General features: G+C 41.8%; 1 protein-coding gene across 2 annotated transcripts in view; it reads right to left on the bottom strand.

The window, feature by feature from the left end:
- dclk2a (doublecortin-like kinase 2a) overlaps nucleotides 1-18,755 on the bottom strand; it is a 670,049-nt gene extending 651,294 nt beyond the window's left edge. Inside the window, exon 1 of one of the 2 annotated variants that reach the window (XM_041199370.1) lies at nucleotides 18,083-18,755. In XM_041199370.1, coding sequence (XP_041055304.1) covers nucleotides 18,083-18,527 — 445 coding nt within the window. In that variant the 5' untranslated portion in view covers nucleotides 18,528-18,755. The remainder of the gene's footprint in view (nucleotides 1-18,082) is intronic. The other variant, XM_041199378.1, reaches the window with a different exon arrangement.
- Nucleotides 18,756-19,155: the final 400 nt, after the last annotated feature.

Genomic DNA, 19,155 nt, shown 5'->3' with positions numbered 1-19,155 from the left:
CAGCCGGTTCCCTGAGTCGGGGCCTGCACTCTTTCGCGCATGCGCCAAAGAGCTCAGAAATCTCCCTGAGGCACAGGTGTGCCTCAGGGAGATTAGTTTAAGTTTTAAAAATCTAAATAAAGAAAAGAAAAAATTTTAAGACATGTCCCCTCATGTGACTGTGTCACATGAGCTGGGACATGTCAATGACTTTTATAAAAAATTTTATTCAAGTTATAAAGATTTCATGGAACCTCATCCCGCTCGTGGATGAGGTTCCATGAAAAATGCGAAGGCCACCTGGGCTCTTCGCCTGCCCACCAGCCTTAAGGTTGGATGGGCAGCTCAGTTTATTAGTTTAATTAGTTTTTAAATGGCCTTAATAGGTCTTTGACAGTTCGGCAGACACACAGCTGCACGCCCGCCGAACTGAAAATCTAAATGACATGCGGTGACGTCGGGGCGCACACCTGACTTTTCCCTGCATCATTTTACGCCACGGCAAGTGGGCCCTGCATCTGCTTGCCGAGCCAAAAATCCTGGCCTACACTCAGGAAAATCGGTCAAAATGAATTTGTAGAAGTTACAAAATTCCCATTTTGCCACTAACCGGCTAAAAAGAGGAAGATACAGCCCTTTCTGTTCTCTTAGAAAAAAATATCGTCCAATCCCAACACTTACTTGAAACATGATAGCGTTATATATTCTCGAGTTCTGTAATCACCACCCAACTCAATAACTTGATTGCATATATATTATCCATTCTTTTTGATATCTTAAACATCTTAATCATGTCTGCTCTCAATCCTGTTCCTTTTTCTATTGGCAACAAGTTTAGATGGTTGTATCTCACTTTATAACTTAAGGCCTTTCATCTTACAGGCATCCTTGTCACGTTGAACCCTCTCCAAGGAAATGCTGTCCTTTTGAAATAAGACTGCCCTGAACCTAACCACATGCAAACAATATTCTGAATGGCAAAAGCAAAATATTGTGGATGCTGGAAATCTGGACCTCCTGTGGCCAGAACAGGGTAAAGGACATCACGGCAGGCCTCCAAAAGGCATTCCAGTGATGGTTCACTGAACTCTTCTTGGCTTTCAGGGCCATGTCTTCACTGGATCAGTCCTGGGCTGCAAGCATTGAGAACTGTGTGCGTGGCTGCAGTTTAGATATGGCATCCAGAATGAGGAAACGGTGAGGTAGTGGTGTGGTGGGTGACTCAGAGGCCACCAGCGAGATGTCATGTTTCTTGTGGCTGCATAATTAATGAGGCGGGAAGTGGACATTACAGTGCAAAAACCCGCCATTGCAGTCGATGGGTAAAACGTCTTTTTTCATGTCCGTGACCGTACTTAGTGCAATTCTGGGATGAATTACACCCAATGTTTTAGGTTGATGGCCCTTCTTCAGAACTGGAAAAAATTAAAGATGTGACAGGTTTAAAGCAAATACAGGAGTAGGGATGGTGGGAGGGTGGTGGAGAGGGGCGGTGCTAAAAGAGAAACAAACAAAAGGGCAGGCTTGTGATAGGGTGGAAGGAATGAGAGATTAAATGACAAAAGGAATGATTGTGCAAGGCAAAAGGGGATGGAAATGAGATAAATAAGGAAACAAGAGATGGTTCGAGAGGAGGTGCAAATGGGAATAGTAGAATCATTACCAACAGATACTGTATTTAAAAAACGGGGACAGTGTGTATAATCTGAAATTGTTAAACTCAGTGTGGAGTTCGGAGGCTGCAAAGTGTCGTATCAAATGATGAGGTGCTGTTCCTCAAGCTTCCTTTGAGCTTCATTAGAACAGTATAGGAAGCCGAGAACAGAGAGGTAAGAGTGAGAGGTGGAGAATTAAAATATTTCTGAATGAATCAGGAATGCTATCTTTCAGATAAGAGATGTTAGTTGTCTGTTCTCTCAGACGGCTATAAATGATCTTGTGTCACTATTCAATGAAGAGCAGGGGAGTTGTCCTGATATCCTGATCAGTATTTATTCCTCAACCAATTTCATTAACAAAGACTATCTGGTGGTTCACCACATTGATGTTTGTGGGACTTCGCTGTGTTTTTCTACATTTTAATTTGTTACACTTCAAAAGTGATTACACTTCAGTAGCTGTTCCAAGGTCAATCAGCTGTTCCTGCTCAAAAAAGGATCGAGAACTAGAGGGCACAAATTTAAAAATGACTTGCAAAAAAAGCAAATGTGATGGGAGAAATTTTTTTTTCACGAGTGGTTCAGGTCTGGAATCCACTGCCTGGAAATGTGGTGGAGGCAGGTTCAATCGAGGCATTCAAGAGAGCATTAGATGATTATTTAAATAGAAATAATGTGTAGGATTACAGGGAAAATGCAGGAGAATGGCACTAAGTCATAATGCTCATTTGGAGAACTGGTGCAAACATGATAGGCTGAACGGCCTCCTTCAGCACCGTAACAATTCTGTGATGGTATTATATAAATGCAAGCTTTTCTTTATTGCTAAAATAAATTCTCACAGTATTCTCCCATGATACCCCTATCAGTGTTAGATTAATGGCTTTGTTTGATTATTTTAAAATCAAATTCTCACAATTCTTGTTGTCTTCTGGACACATCTGAGTGTCATCAACGTTATTGTAATTCTTCTTTTGTCTAAAATTAGCTTCATAAATTGCGAAATTGACAAAAGAATGAATATTATAGACAGCTCTACAAATGTAGCTGCACATTCATTCTCAGGATGTGGGCATTACTCGTAAGACCAGCATTTACTGCCCACCCTTAATGACCCTGGTGGTGCTAGGCTTTCTTCTTGAAATGTCTTGTGCGAAGTGTTATTCTTTTTAGTTCTTTGATAGAAAGTAAAAAGACTTGCATTTATGTAAGTGCTTTGCATGACCTCATGATATCCCACAGTGCTTAACAACCAATGAATTGTAGTAACGGTTGCAAAGTACGAAATTCAGGATCCAAATTCTGCACAGCATGATCCCACAAACAGCAAAGAACTAATGACCAGATAATCTGTTTATTAGATGTTATTTGAGGGGTAAATGATATCCAGAACACCAAGAAAACTCCCCTGTTCTTATTCAAATGGTTCCCTGGGATATTTTTCATTCACAGATGTGACCTCATTGAAAAACAATATACAGTCTGTCAGAACAGCAGACCCTCCAAAACTGCGCAGTAGTGTCAGCCGATATTATGTGCTCAGTTTCTGGAATGGAACTCAAAACTGCAACCTTCTAACTGAAGTGAGGGCACTACCAATAAATCAAGATTGATAGTTAAACAAATATGCCTTTCTAGCCTTCAGACATCATTAAGAGTTAACAGTGTTGATGTGGAACTGGAGTCTTACATAAGCCGGACCAGGTAAGCATGGCAGGTTTCCTTCCCTCCATGACCTTAGTGAACCAGTTGGGTTTCTGTGGCAATCTAACAACTTCATTGTCACTTTTATTGATATGGGCATTTTTTAAACTGAATTCAAATTCTCAAACTCCATGGTGGATTTGAACTCACATTCTCTGGGCAATTTTTCCAGGCCTCTGGATTACTAATCCAATAACATAACTAAATATTACCATACCGATTAATATGCACATTTAATAGACATTTACAAATGTTGAACATCCATACAAAATGTAATAATCTGGAAAATTAACCAAAAAGATGTTTTAAACCAAATGACAAAAAGTAAACACACATTAAGAAAATGAGAAGATAAATGCACTGATAGCCATTTCCGTGTAGAATTTATCCTATCTAAGTAAAATTTTAAAACAGCTAAAGATTCCCAGATATAAAAGAAAAAAACACAAATGCTGAAACCCTGAAATAAAAACTGAAAATGCTAGAAATATGTAATGGATTTATCAATATCTGGAAAGAGAATAGACAGATTTACATTTTGGATGTAGATCGTTCTTCAAGACCCCTAACATGAATTTCGATAAAGCATCCACATTCAAAAAGCTAATTAAACACTAACACAAAAGCAAAATACTGCGGCAATCGGAAATTAAAACACCAAAATGCTAGAAATACTCAATAGGTCAGGCAGCATTTGTGGAGAGAACAGAGTTAACATTTCAGGTCAATGATATTTCATTCTAATGAAAGGTCATTAAACTGAAACATTTACTCTGTTTCGCTCCCACAGTGGCTCCCTGACCTGCTGAGCATTTCTAGCATATTTTTGTTTTTATTTCAAAAGTTAACTTGTTTATTCTCTTTTGAGATACTGGCAAGCTGGTAATGTATTTTCACTATTTCATGGTTTTATTATTTATATATTATCTATCTGATTTCAGTTTTTAAAAAACATATGGGTCATTCCTTTTCATAATTAAAAACCCGGCATTTGAGATCTTGTGGTCGAAAGGGAGGAAATGTGACAACAGCTGTGGGGCCTGAATGCAGATCAGCTTCCTTCCCAGTGTTGACTGCAAAGTGTTTGAGTCAGCAAAAATCTATACCAGCTAGTTTTAAAGCAAAAATACAGTAGATATTATTGAAGACAAAGTTAGAAGACTTACTTAATGTGAAATTATCTTGAGATTATTTGTAAACAAGAACTCTTTGCATTTATACGCAACTTTAGTCTAAAGAAATATCCCAAGGAGTTTTGCAAGTAGGTGCAAGGAAACTATGCTGAGGCAAAAAAGATTAGGAGAAATGGCAGAAAGCTTGGCCAAAGAAATGGGTCTTCAGAAGGTTTCAAAGGTATAGAGAATAGAGAGACAAATTGGTTGAGGGAGGAGTCCCAAAGAGTAGGAGCGAGGTGGCTGAAAGCTCCATCAACATTAGCACACAGAGACGAGGATGAGAATGGAGCATTAAGGAGGCAATATAAGACTGTAGTAGGTCATTACTGGGACCACTGCTCTTTTCGATACATAGTAATTACCTGGACTTGGGTGTACAGAGCATAATTTAAAAGATTACAGATTACACAAAACTCAGAAATGTAGTAAACAGTGAGCAGGACAGTAGCAGACTTTAGGACAACATATACGGATTGGTGCAATGGCAAAACACATCGCAGTTGAAGTTTAATGCAGAGAAGTGTGAAACAATTCATTTTGGTGAGAATAATGGTAAGTAAGGCAGTGTAAATGTTGTTGAAAAGAGAGATATATTGCCGAAGCTTTTCGCCTTGCACACATCAGGACAAACACAAGAATGTCAAATTTCAAACAATCACTATTTATCCCACAAGAAAAAAGGAGTGCTGATTGGTTGGCAAGTCAACGCTGATTGGCTGAGGCATTGCCATGGAGAAAGCAATATGGAACTATATGTTCCCCAAGCTCCTGGGTAATTCAAAAAAGGCGCAAGGCTTGAATATATCCCTCACGTTTGCTGAGAATGGGGCCTTGAGTATGAATGTATGTCATTTCAGGCAAGCATAAACATTACAAGCTTGACTGATTACCTTAAATATGACATTAGTGTAGCTGTTAGCACACTCTCATTGCTCCCCAATAACTGAATAACATCTAACAGTGAACATTTTGGTTTGGGGCTGAATACAGTCTGTACTCTGCCTATTATGCACCGTTGGCGGAACATGTTGTTTGATTCGATTAGCCAATCATTAGCGTAGAGCCTATGTACCTGGCATTACACAAGCACTGTAATTCATACACAATGTTACACAATTGTGTGATAGGCAGAAAGACTTTTTGGACTGACTGCAGCATCCTGTTACAGGAAAATACCACTCATGTTGCCACTATATAGCAGCAGTGTGAAAAGGCTTGCTTAACCTGTTGTTCAAATTTTTCGATACTTTGCCTTTCCAGAGTAATTTGAGGTAGACCGAGCACTTTTCAGGTGCAAATGTGGCGGCCTTTGGCCCACTTGTGGGTTTGTGTGATACACAGCGAACAATAATCTGATCAGGATAGCCAGTGTCCTGCAGGATAGCTTTGATGCACTCTATTTCTGCGTCGAGCTTACAAGGTGAGCTACCTAGGGCCCTATTTACAAGATTTCTGATAAGGCCAATCTTATAGCACGTGAAGCTATACGAATCCCAATATGTACATTGACCGGTGAAGGTACCCTTGCAGTAGACAATGGAGAAACCATTAGCAGATTTCTCAACTAGCACGTCAAGGAAAGGGAGCATGTCAGACTGCTGCATCTCAAAAGTGAATGGAACGCGACATCTGAGGGCTAGTGCCAAAACTGGGAGAGCTGTCTCAAAGACTAGTCAAGCAACAGCCTGACATAGTCATCTTTTCAGAATCATATTTTACAGATAAGGTCCCATCCCTGGGTATGTCCACAATGATGGTGCAGAAGCCAGTCCTACCAATACTTTCATTGACAGATGCATCAGCGGCAGGCAGGTCGGTGAGGAAGAGGTCATCACCACCCCTGGGTATGTCCTGTTCCACCGGCAGGACAGAACCAGCAGAGATGGCAGCACAGTGGTATATGGTCGGGAGAGAGTTGTCCTGGGAGTCCCCAGCACCGACTCTGGACCCCATGAAGTCTCATGGCATCAGTTCAAATATGGGCAATGAAACCTCCTGCTGATTACCACGTACTGCCCTCCCTCAGATGATGAATCAGTGCTCCTCCATGTTGAACAACATTTGGAAAAAGCACTGAGGGTGGCAAAGGCACAGAATGTACTGTGGGTGGGGGACTTCAATGTCCATCACCAAGAGTGGCTCAGTAGCACCAGTACTGACTGAGCTGGCCAAGTCCTAAAGGGCATAGCTGCTAGACTGGGTCTGTGGCAGGAGGTGAGGGAACCAACAAGAGGGAAAAACATATTTGACCTCTTCCTCACCAACCTGCCTGCCGCAGATGCATCTGTCCATGAAAGTATTAGTAGGAGTGGCCACCGCACAGTCATTGTGGATACGAAGTCCCGTCTTCACATTGAGGATGCCCTCCATCATGCTGTGTGGCATTACCACCATGCTAAATGGGATAAATTTCAAACAGATATAGCAACGCAAGAATGGGCATCTATGAGGCACTATGGGGCAACAGCAGCAGCAGAATTATACTCGAACACAATCTGTAACCTCATGGCCCAGTAAATCCCCCACTCTACCATTACCATCAAGCCAGGGGATCAACCCTGGTTCAATGAAGAGTGCATGCCAGGAGCAGCACCAAGCATGCCTTAAAATGAAGTGTCAACCTGGTGAAACTATAACACAGGACTACTTGCATGCCAAACAGCATAAGCAGCAAGTGATAGACAGAGCGAAGCGATCCCACAACCAACGGATCGGATCTAAGCTCTGCAGTCCTGCCACATCCAGTTGTGAATGGTGGTGGACAATTAAACAACTCACTGGAGGAGGAGGCCACATAAATATCGCCATCCTCAATGATGGAGGATCCCAGCACTTCAGTGCAAAAGATAAGGCTGAAGCATTTGCAACAATCTTCAGCCAGGAGTGCCGAGTGGATGATCCATCTCGGCCTACTCCGGAGGTTCCCAGCATCACAGATGCCAGTCTTCAGCCAATTCAATTCACTTCACATGATGTCAAGAAACGGCTGAAGGCACTAGATACTGCAAAGGCTGTGGGCCCTGACAATATTCCGGCAATGTTACTGAATATTTGTGCTCCAGAACTTCCACACCTCTAGCCAAGCTGTTCCAGTGCAGATACACCAATGGCATCTACCCGCCTATGTGGAAAATTGCCCAGGTATGTCCTGTACACAAAAAGCAGGACAGATCCAAACCGGCCAATTACAGCCCCATCAGTCTATGCTCAATCTTTAGTAAAGTAATGGAAGGGGTCATCAACAATGCTATCAAACGGCACTTGCTTAGCAATAACATGCTCACTGATGCACAGTTTGGATTCCACCAGGGCCACTCAATTCCTGACCTCATTACAGCTTTGGTTAAAACTTGGACAAAAGACATGAACTCCCAAGTTGAGGTGAGAGTGACTGCCCTTGACATCAAGGCTGCATTTGACAGAGTGAGGCATCAAGGAGCACTCACAAAACTGGAGTCAATGGGAATCAGGGAGAAAACTCTGCACTGTTTGGAGTCATACCTAATACAAAGGAGGATTGTTGTGGTTGTTGGAGGTCAGTCATCTCAGCTCCAGGATATCACTGCAGGAGGTCCTCAGGGTAATGTCCTCGACCCAACCATCTTCAGCTGCTTCGTCAATGACCTTCCTTGCATCATAAGGTCAGAAGTTCGGATGTTTGCTGACGATTGCACAATGTTCAGCACCATTCACAACTCCTCAGATACTGAAGCAGTCTATGTCCAAATGCAGCAAGACCTGGACAACATCCAGGCTTGGGCTGACAAGTGGCAAGTAAGATTTGTGCCACACACAAGCCAAGCAATGGCCATCTCCAACAAGTGAGAATCTAACTATCACCCCTTGATGGCCAATGAAGTTACCATTACTGAATCCCTCACTATCAACATCCTGGGGATTACCATTAACCAGAAACTGAACTGGATTAGCCATATAAATACTGTGGCTACAAGAGCAGGTCAGAGGCTAGGAATCCTGCGACAAGTAACTCACCTCCTGACCCCAACAAGTAACTCACCTCCTGACTCCCCAAAGCCTGTCCACCATTTACAAAGCACAAGTCAGGAGTGTGATGGAATACTCCCCACCTGCCTGGATGAGTGGAGCTCCTACAACACCCAGGGCAAAGCAGCCAGCTTGACTGGCACCATATCCACAACCATTTACTCCCTCAACCACCGACACACAATAACAGCAGTGTGTACCATCTACAAGATGCACTGCAGGAATTCAACAAGGCCCCTTTGACAGCACTTCCCAAACCCATGACCACTATCTTCTAGAAGGACAAGGGCAGCAGACAGATGGGAACACTACCACCTGGAAGTTCCCCTCCAAGCCACTCACGATCCTGACTTAGAAATATATCGCCATTCCTTCACTGTTGCTGGGTCAAAATCCTGGAACTCCCCACTGCAGTGATCCAAAAAGGCAGCTCACCACCACCTTCTCAAGGACAACTAGTAGAATCAATCCTGAGAGAAAGGATTAACTGTTACGTGGAAAGGCATGGACTAGTCAGGGATGGTCAGGATGGATTTGTTAAAGGATTTGCCTCACAAATTTGATTGAATTCTTTGAGGAAGTGACAAGAAGGGTTGATGAACGTAGTGCAGTGGATGTTGTGTACATGGATTTTAGCAAGGCACTTGACAAGGTCCCACATGGCAGATTGGTCAGGAAAGTAAAAGCCCATGGGATTCAGGGTAATATGGCAAACTGGATAAAAGGTTGGCTTTGTAACAGGGAACAAAGGGTAATGGTCGATGGATGCCCTTGCGAATGGAAATTTGTCTCAAGTGGTGTTCAACAGGGCTTGGTGTTGGGACCCTTGCTGTTTGTGTTATATATTAACGATTTGGACGTGAACGTCGGGGGGCACAATTGGGAAATTTGCAGATGACACAAAGATTGGCCGAGTAATGGATAGTGTAGAGGATAGCCATAATCTCCAAAACAATATAGATGGGTTGGTGGAGTGGATGGTAAAGTGGCAGATGGATGTTAACATAGAGAAGTGTGAGGCCATACATTTAGGGAGGTCAAACAGTTACAGGGATTACATAATAAATGGGAATATACTAAGAGGGGTAGATGAAGTGAGAAATCTTGGTGTACAAGTAGGTCCCTGAAGGCAGCAGTTCAAGTAGACAAGGTTGTAAAGAAGGCATATGGAATGCTCTCCTTCATTGGCAGAGGTATAGAATATAAAAGTAAGGATATAATGTTGGAATTGTATAAAACACTGGTGAGCCCACAACTGGAGTATTGTGTGCAGTTCTGGTCACCACATTAAAGGAAGGACGTAATAGTTCTGGAGAGAGTGCAGAGAAGGTTTACAAGAATGTTGCCAGGGTTAGAAAAGTGTAGCTACGAGGAGATATTGGATAGGTTGGGGTTATTTTCCTTAGAACAAGGAAGGTTGAGAGGTGACTTGATTGAGGTGTACAAAATTATGAGGGGAATAGATAGAATGGACAGGATAAAATTGATCCCTTGGATGAGAATTCTAGAACCAGCAGACATAGATTCAAGATAAGTTGCAGAAGATGTAGGGGGGACATGAGGAAGAACTTTTTTACGCAGAGGGTAGTGGGTGTCTGGAATTCGCTGCCTAAGTTGGTGGTAGAGGCGGAAACTCTAAACTCTTTTAAACTGTACCTGGATCTGCACCTTAAGTGCTGTAAGCTGCAGGGCTATGGGCCGGGTGCAGGAAAGTGGGATTAGAAAGGGCACCTGGGTGCCCTCGAGCTGGCATGGACAAGATGTGCCGAATGGCCTCCTTCTCTGCTGTAACTTTTCTATGGTTCTATGGATGGGCAATAAATGTTGGCCAAGCCAGCGATGCCCACATCCCCTGAGTGAATAAAAAAAAAGATTTGTAAGGAAATTCTTACATGCAGCTGCACATTCAAATATAGCAAACTTTTCATCTACCTAAGAGAAATATGCACAGGGTTGGAGGTTAGGGCTCATTCCATCAAAATACGTTTCTTGTGAAAACCTATGAAAATATTAGTGAGTGCTGGATCTAGAGGAAATCCCATGGTTACATCATCTACTTGGGTCTAACACACAACAGAGCAACATCGTGTGTGAATTTCAGTGCCGCTGCAATGTCAGGTGCATAAGCCGTACATCCCAAACACTGGGCAGAATTTTATAGCCCCATTTTGGCAGGGATGGGGCCGTAAAATGTGGCAAGCCATTATAAGTCCCTTTGATTTCAGCAGGAACGTAAAATCCCGCTGTCGTAAAATTCTGTCCATTGGCTGATTGAATCAAACAGCGTGTCCCTCCAGCTGTTCATAATAGACAGAGTGCAGACCATCCTCAGCTAGCCCATGCTTGCAAAGCCAAAACCAAAATTTTTACTGTTAGATGTGATTCCGCGATAGGGCAGCACTTGCTGAACACTCCTGAGTACATTAATAGATACATCAAAAGCCAATTTAAGATAATCTGTCAAGCTCATAACGTGGCTCATTTACACTTTCTAGAAGCGACATACATTCATTCGCAGGGACACGTCCTCTGCAAACAAATCAATCTTTTCAATCTTTTTTGAATTACCCAGAAACAAGGGGTGCCTATAGTTCCCCACTGTTTTCTCCATTGCAATCAGAGTTAACTTGCCAACCAATCAGCACCCCTTTTCTCCAGTGGTATAAATTGTTGTGATTGTTTGATATTTGGCATTCTTGCATTTGTCCCAATGATTGCAACATGAAAAGCTTCAGCATCATGTCTCTCTATTCAGCAAAAATCAAGTTCTGTGGTACGAAGTGACTGCTTACAAACAAAATGGTACAATTTGAAAGGAGATGCAAGAACAGAGAAACTTGGGGATATACGTCCACAAATCTTTGAAGATGGCAGGACGAGTTGAGAAGGCTGTTAAAAAGGCATATGGGATCGTCATAAATAGAAGCATCGAATACAAAAGCAAGAAACTTATGTTAAACCTTTATATACATGGGGTAGGCTCCAGCTGGAATACTGTGGTCAATTCTGGGCACTATATTTTCGGAAGGATGTCAAGGCCTCAGAGCAGGTGCAGAAGAGATTTATTAGAATAGGATTTGGGATGAATGACTCCAGTTACATGGAGAGACTAGAAAAACTGAGGCTCTTTTTAAAGCAAAGAAGGTTAAGGGAGATTTGATAGAGGTGTTCAAAATCATGAAGGGTTTTAATACAAGAAACAAGGAGAATCTCCCTCCAGTGATAGAAAGATCAATAATCCTAAGACACAGATTCAAGATAATTCGCAAAAGAATCAGAAACAACATGAAAATAAAACTTTTTACACTGCTAGTGATGATCTGGAAGAATTGTGGAAACAAATTCAATAATAATTTTCAAAAGGGAATTGGATAAATACTATGGGGAACAAACAAGGAAATAAAACTAACTGAACAGTTCTTTCAAAGACATGATAGACCCAATGGCTTCTTTAGGCATTGTATCATTCCATGATTCTCTGGAGAAGACCATAGACATAAGGCAGGTAAAATTCATGGGAGGATTTTTTAAGTTAAGTACAAGAGTTTTGAGATTCATGTATCTGAGGATGGAAAATAAATGTGGGTACATGACAAAAAGGATAGAGTTGGAAAATGTAGTGGGACAGAAAGTAAGCAGTCTTGCTGGTGGTTAAGGCGTAGGTTTTAAAATTCAGAGTCAAGCAGGCTTCCAAATAAATTACATGAGGTCTGAACAGCTATTAACCATCCAAAATGTACCTTTCTGTAATGGCTGACAATTAAGCTCATTAACGGTGCAATTAACTGGGATTTTTCACTGCCTGTCCAACATTAGGTTTGGCGGGCAGGCAGATCAGCCAGGTGGCCTTTGCATTTTTCAGGAAACCTCATCCAAGGGCAGGATGAGGTTTCCGATTCATTTTTTAAAAATCTAAAAATGTTTGCACAGAATTTTCAAAATCCGTGGCCAGAATTTTCCCGTCGGCGATTTGGGGGCGGAGCCCAGTTGCCGAGAGGAAAATGACACGGGATGACATCAGGTGGAATCCCCGACGTCATCCCGGTCCCTTTAAATTTTTAGGAAGGCGGGCGGACAGTGAAATCAGCTGTCTGCCCGCCAACCTGTCAATGGCCAACTGAGGCCACTGACAGGATCATTAAAGTAATTAAAGACCTGCCCAGCCAACCTTAAGGCTGGTGGGCAGGCCAGGAGCCCCAGCAGGCTCCAGATTATTCATGAAACTTCATCCACTGGCAGGATGAAGTTTCATGTCCGTATTTTTAAAAATTAATAACGTTTATGTGGTCTTTATTAACATGCCCCATCTCGTATGACATTGTCACATGAGGGGGACATGTTAATAATTTTTAAATTTTTGTCTTTTTAAAGTTTTAAAGGACTTTGTCACAGGGCGAAGCGTGCTCTTTCACCTACATGCGTGAAAGATTGCACTTTGACAGCTGGGGAGTCCCTCCCCACCCCAGCACAGGAAGGGCATAGCGTTTCCCATCGGGGATGCCGTTGGGTGGGCCTTAATTGGCCCACCCACTCAAAATGGCAGCAGGCCCCATTTCAGTGGCGGGGGTCGGCTGCCCGCCCACCGCCGAGCTGGTAGGGCCCGCACGCCATCCAAGGGCAAAATTCTGCCCTGTCTGTTCCGATGACTGATTCTGATGCATGGGCATTTTTTCCCGGTTTTTAAAATCTTTATTTTTTGAGTTTAATTTCTTCAGCTCCCTGAGGCAACCCAACCCAGATCATATCAGCGTGTGCTTCACGCTGGCTGGCCGTTAATTGGCCAGCCAGCGTTAAATCATGGTTGGGAGCCGATTGCAGTTGACGGTCCGTTTCCCGATCACTCCTGGGCCCACCGAGCTGAAAATTCAGGCCTGTGGAATTTGGTAGAAGACATTTGTACCACAATCTAATTGCATGATGAAGATAACAAATGCAGTAAAGTTTTATGATGCTTAATATTTTAAAAGCAATACTTGTCAGATGTGACATAATTTACCATATTTTCCCTTTATCCCTGATGTACATTTTTTGTTACATTTCTGATATCTTTTGAACCGAAAGTTGATTTTTATTTTGACTGCTATTTTTAGTCACTGCATCTTTATTTCCTTCCTTCAGCAGTAGCCATCAAGCACAGACGATAGAAGGGCTGAGCAACCAAAAATCTCCCAGCGCTTGAATACACTATCAAGATCTTTGTTTGGGAAGCTGTATACAGCAAAGGTGACATGCAAGCATAAGGAGAAGGATATGAATAATTTGAATAATTACACTGGCACACACTCTCTATGTAAATGTGTTTCAGCAGGTGGGGAGCACTGCCTAAATTGTACCTTGAAATGTGCTATCTGCTGTTTCCACAATAGCAATAAGATGCCTAACAATGCTCATTAACTTATCAAGCACCCTTTCCTTTTAACACAAAATGTAATACCTCCAGCAGCAGAAATCCTCCCACCAACACACCTTATCACAGGTTTCAGCATCATCACCTCAAACAGGCATGAAGTCAGGTACACAGTCGGGGGGGTTTCCATGTCTTAGATGAAGAAACATATGCTAAGTTATTTCGTATACATATGGAAGAGGCAGAATTGATGGAGGAAAAAGTGTTGTTTCCTGTTCAGCAGAGGCATAGCACTGACATGCCCTGTTGAATAATTTCTTGGATCAGTTCTCAAGGAAAAAACTGTGAAATGGAAGATACTTGATTAAACTAACAGAGAGCACAATTAAACATTCCACTCTTGATGTTGAGGTTCACATTCCATGGCACAATAATGTGTTCTACTTAGAGACCGACTCCAAGTGAATGTGTGAGGAAACCAGAGACTTCACTACTTTGTCCTTAAATACAATATTGGTCCAAGTGAGGACATGGTCTCCAATAAAGATGCATGGCTAGAAGCATAAGAATGATGAGTGACACTGAAATCTGCCAATCCCTTCTTTAGGGCTGCTTCTGGACCAGGGAAGGAGAAGCATACAAAGTCAAGTAAGAAGCCTTTTCCACCCCCAAAAACCATCACTTTGGCAGGGCTGTCTGGACCCACCTGTAGGAGTAGCTGAGTAGCTGAGTACAAATACCATGCCACTAAGTTACCTATGATGAGAAGTAACTAATATGATCCATACCCTACACTGTGGTACCTTCAACAAAGTAGCAAGACATAATGACAAATATTATATTCAAAATTAATGATTTCCACATAATATTACTGAGAAATGATTCTTTGGATGAAACTGTACAATAAGTAATAAATGTAGGCCTTGAAAAAGAACTACTCAGTTGAAGCCTGCAGTTGTGGCTCAGTTTCTGCTAGTTCCTCATTATCATCTTCCACCTTTGTGCCTTCCTTTTCTGGTGCTATGGCTTGTTGCTGCTCAACTTTCACTAATACACATGTGCCTTTTTTGACGGCTATAATATTCAGTATGCAGCACTCCATTAGAATTCTGCAGCTTTCTCTGATGCATAACCCACTGTAAGTCTCTCAATATAATTAAATGTTGTTTCAGTTTGTTATTCTATTATATTCCTCCCTCATAAATGTGTGTTCTTGCATGCTTCTATTTAAGGTGTGGGCTTGTGTACAGTGTCGTGAACTATTTTTTGAGTGGGTGATCTATATTTCCAAGAAACTAATTTTCCAAGTTGTCCTCTCTGGAATAAGCAAAGAATTCTCCAGTTAAGGGATTGTGGGCACAATCACAAGCTATTTGTGCATTCATTAAGTGCTATCATTTTCTGTTGATGGAAGCATGAATATCCTAGAGTAATTCTCTAAAGCTGAAGTATATGATAACAGAATTTTAGACTCAACTCAATGCATATATATTTTGAATATTGCATGCACTTCCTGTCCACACTTCCCTTACATCATGCATCATGAATTTTGAATATGTCTATACCAAAATATATTAAATTTGCTACATAAGCCATACACTCTTCATTTGAGCATCACCACTGTGATACAAAACCACACGTGTAATTACACACTTCTGCTACTAACTAGAATGCCATGAGTTCCAGAAGCTGCAAATCCTCATATCTACACCAACAGGAAACTAATATGATGTGGGATATTTGGTGTTGCTTGACTTGGTCTGCATAATGCCACAGGACATCCACGAGCTTTTAATCTAAAAACTGTATTCCGATATTCATAACCAAAAAATCTTACATAAGCATGTGCTTATCACGTTATAGTTGCACACTGCAGGTGACTAGTTGCACAACTGCAAGATCTCCACCACTTAGTGGTGCTGTGCAGTGAATGACCCAGGTCTGTTGTGTTTCCTCCCAATTTTCACGGTCATGTCCTGTTTAAGTCCCAATTTTCACTTTTTCCACCACTTGTAGTGGATTCCCCTGCCTGATCAACCCACTTAGGGCCACCCAATTTCAGGTAAATCAGAGAGAGTGGGTGCAGGTTTGTGTTTATGAAAAGAAGGACTGCAATGAATACATACCTAGTGCAATGCACTCTAGGAACTTCAGAAAATATATGACAGTAAGAAACAGAGAGTTGAATTTTGAAGGAAGCAGAACAGCTCTAATTATTATTGGATTATCACCATGATTTTGTTGATAATTAGCAAATGTAAATATTCTAATTATTAACAGCTGAGAGACACTGAGATGAACAGACATTGAGGCAGAGAGGCAGTATCCTTCCTTATCTTAACTCGAGTTTTTTTTCAGATAAAAAACAAATGAACTGGATTTTGAAAAGAAACAGAGAAGTTTTATCACCTGCGTCACCTGCTAATTAGGTTGTGTGTAGATAAGGTTTTCCTGAACACAACAGCCTGGCATTGGCTGCATTCAGGGAAACCAAATTTTGGGAAGAGGGCATCAATCACACATTACTCCTCCTACTTGCAAATGCAAAGGGCCTAGGTCTGTTTAGGATGTGGATCCTCAATATCTTTACTGGAGCCTTTTCTAATTTTTTTTTTTATTCGCTCATGGGATGTGGGTGTCGCTGGCCGGGCCAGCATTTATTATCCATCCCTAGTTGCCCTAGTTCAGAAGGCATTTAAGAGTCAACCACTTCGCTGTGGGTCTGGAGTCACATGTAGGCCAGACCAGGTAAGGACGGCAGACTTCCTTCCCTAAAGGACATTAGATGATGGACAGCGTTCAGTGATCCACATGTTATCCTCTAAATGGCATAAATAACCTATTGTTATAAGGCAACATATCCACTGATTCACCATAAGCAACCCAATAAATGATCTGCAAGTTGACATTAAAAATAGTCAGACCTTCGTCAGACTTACTTCTTGCAATATTTTTATGTGACACTTTTTGATCAGGTCACCATTTTTGCAGAAGCTAGTGAGTCTTAACTTTTTTTTAAGTTTTAATGTCAACTTTACCAAAGCTTGAATCAAGTCTGACCTTCCTGCTGGGCCACTTCAGCAATTTACAAGAAGTATCACAGAGTGACTCTATGATGGGTAATCCCATTGCTACCTCCAGAGAGGAGCAATTCCAACATGAAACACCTTAGGATTTTTGTAATATTAACAGCATAAAATAAACTTGAAGTTCTTATTATTGGTGGTGCTGGTCTGAAAGTCACTCAAGCTGTGTAAGATTTTCCAAAGTTGGATTGGCACTAAGATAGCTCTCATAACACCAAGCAGAACAATAATAACTTGTAAATACACAATTCTTCTAATAATGTCCCAGGGTAACTCCTTCCAGTTATTTACAATTAAGTTACTCAATGTAACTGCACTACTGAGTAGCTTAGCAGGAAAAGAGGCCTGATTCAAGGACTTCCTTTTTGCTGATAAAATGGCAATTAATTTCAAAGTAACCTGGGGTAAAATTTTCTTTGATTAAAAGTTCGAGCACTTTGAAGAGGGAGTGCTCCTCCCAGACTTTCCTCTACCTTTAAGTTGTTCATCTTCCTTCTTTTCGTTTCAGTTAAAGACCATAAACAGCAGGACAGTATCTTGGAAGACATTGCATCAAGTTTGTAAACATAGGAATTTGCCCACTGACTTGATAAATAGTATCATACTTATATCACACTCAGAAACTGAATCTGATATGTTAAGCTAGAATAAAAGCTGAAGTTTTAGAAATAGAAATTACCATTTAACGTTCCATTCTGAAAGCATCACGTTGGATTGTGTCAGAAGTTTCCAAATGAGACTATTTCAAGAACAAAACCCCAAAACTTCCCAATGTGAAAATTGGCCCTTATTTTAGTTGCAGCAGCAAGAACAATCCGTGATACTAAACTGGCAGAAATACTAATGAGGATTTGTTTTTTAATTTATTTTTAACCAGCTATAATATGATCAAGAACAAATCTTTGTTTCCATGCATTTTTTGCTCCTTTGTTTTGTAATAAATCTGGCCCACTCTCTAAAGCAAAAACAAGCTTTCTGTGCTTGAATAGGGAATTTGTTCGTCTATCAAAATGTTTTCACCATTACTTCCCTAAAAGTGCAACGCTATTCAAAATCTGATTTCTGATTTTGGTATAATTTGAGTTGACCTTCCATACATCAAAATACATTTGTCTCCTTCTCACTTACCTTCCAGCAATTCATCCAGGCTGGTGATCTTCTTGTTCCCATCGATGCTGTAGATGGTCCTGACTCCTTGGGACAGATTGACATTATCCGAAAGAGACTTAGTTAGTTCCACCAGCAAAGCATCTAAGGACCTGAATCTGTCGGGGGAGACGGCATACACGAGCCCTTTAAAGTAGCGGTCTCCATTCCGGTAAAAGCGGACCTTTTTGGCTCTTTTCTCCTGGCTGAGTGCCTGCAGGGTACGGGTCCGATAGAAACTGCAGTGAGCGCTGTGAGCTGGGCTCGGTAAACCATTTCCTCGGGAGCTTGAGACCCCTCCACCGCTACCTCCTCCACCGCCTCCTGCACCACCTCCTCCTCCACTGCCGCTTCCACGCCGAGAAGATCGGTGGCCCCGGCTCCTCTCTTCAAAGTGCTCCAGCTCGATACTCCGATCATGCGACATTATTAACAGTGCAATAAGAAATTATAATTTTAAAAACAATGTTAAAGAAAACTGCTATTCCTTTAAAGCTGTTAAGAATCCGGTTCCCTTTCAGATTGCCAGCTTTGATCCAGTTACCTTCCCAAAATCATAAACACAGTGAGTCTAATGATTCTATTGTGGCAATAAATTTCAAATATGTGAACAATTATTATCCTTTAAAAAAAACTGAACAATAGGTTGCCTTGATCACCAGAGACAATGTGATGGGCTCTTCAGGCTGCAGATCCAGGATGGAGGATCTCCCACCATTTCCTACATCGCTTTTGATGGGGGTTAACGATGCCCAAAAATGAAGAGGAAAGCGGAGGGTGAGAGGAGATTCCGTTGTGCCCGTAGCCCAGCCTCGGCCTCTTTACAGATGATGGGGCTGAGTTAACTGGTGAGTGCAGGAGACATTAGGAGAAGATGCACGGATTCGGCAGGATGCTGTGCTTTTCTGCTGTGGTCCACTGCCAATTGGAGCAGCGAGCGAGAAAGAGAGCAAATCGGTCTGATCCAGCGCCACAGTGACTTGACACTAAAGCGGAAACAGGAGCAAGGCGATATCCTATTGGGGGGCGGGAGTGGGGTGTTCGTTTTTGGAGGA

The sequence above is a fragment of the Carcharodon carcharias genome, chromosome 1 (genome assembly GCF_017639515.1).
Source record: "Carcharodon carcharias isolate sCarCar2 chromosome 1, sCarCar2.pri, whole genome shotgun sequence".
In the NCBI taxonomy this organism is placed as follows: domain Eukaryota; kingdom Metazoa; phylum Chordata; class Chondrichthyes; order Lamniformes; family Lamnidae; genus Carcharodon; species Carcharodon carcharias.
The sequence above is the reverse complement of the archived record's forward strand: the minus strand, read 5'-3'. Positions and strand labels throughout refer to the sequence as shown.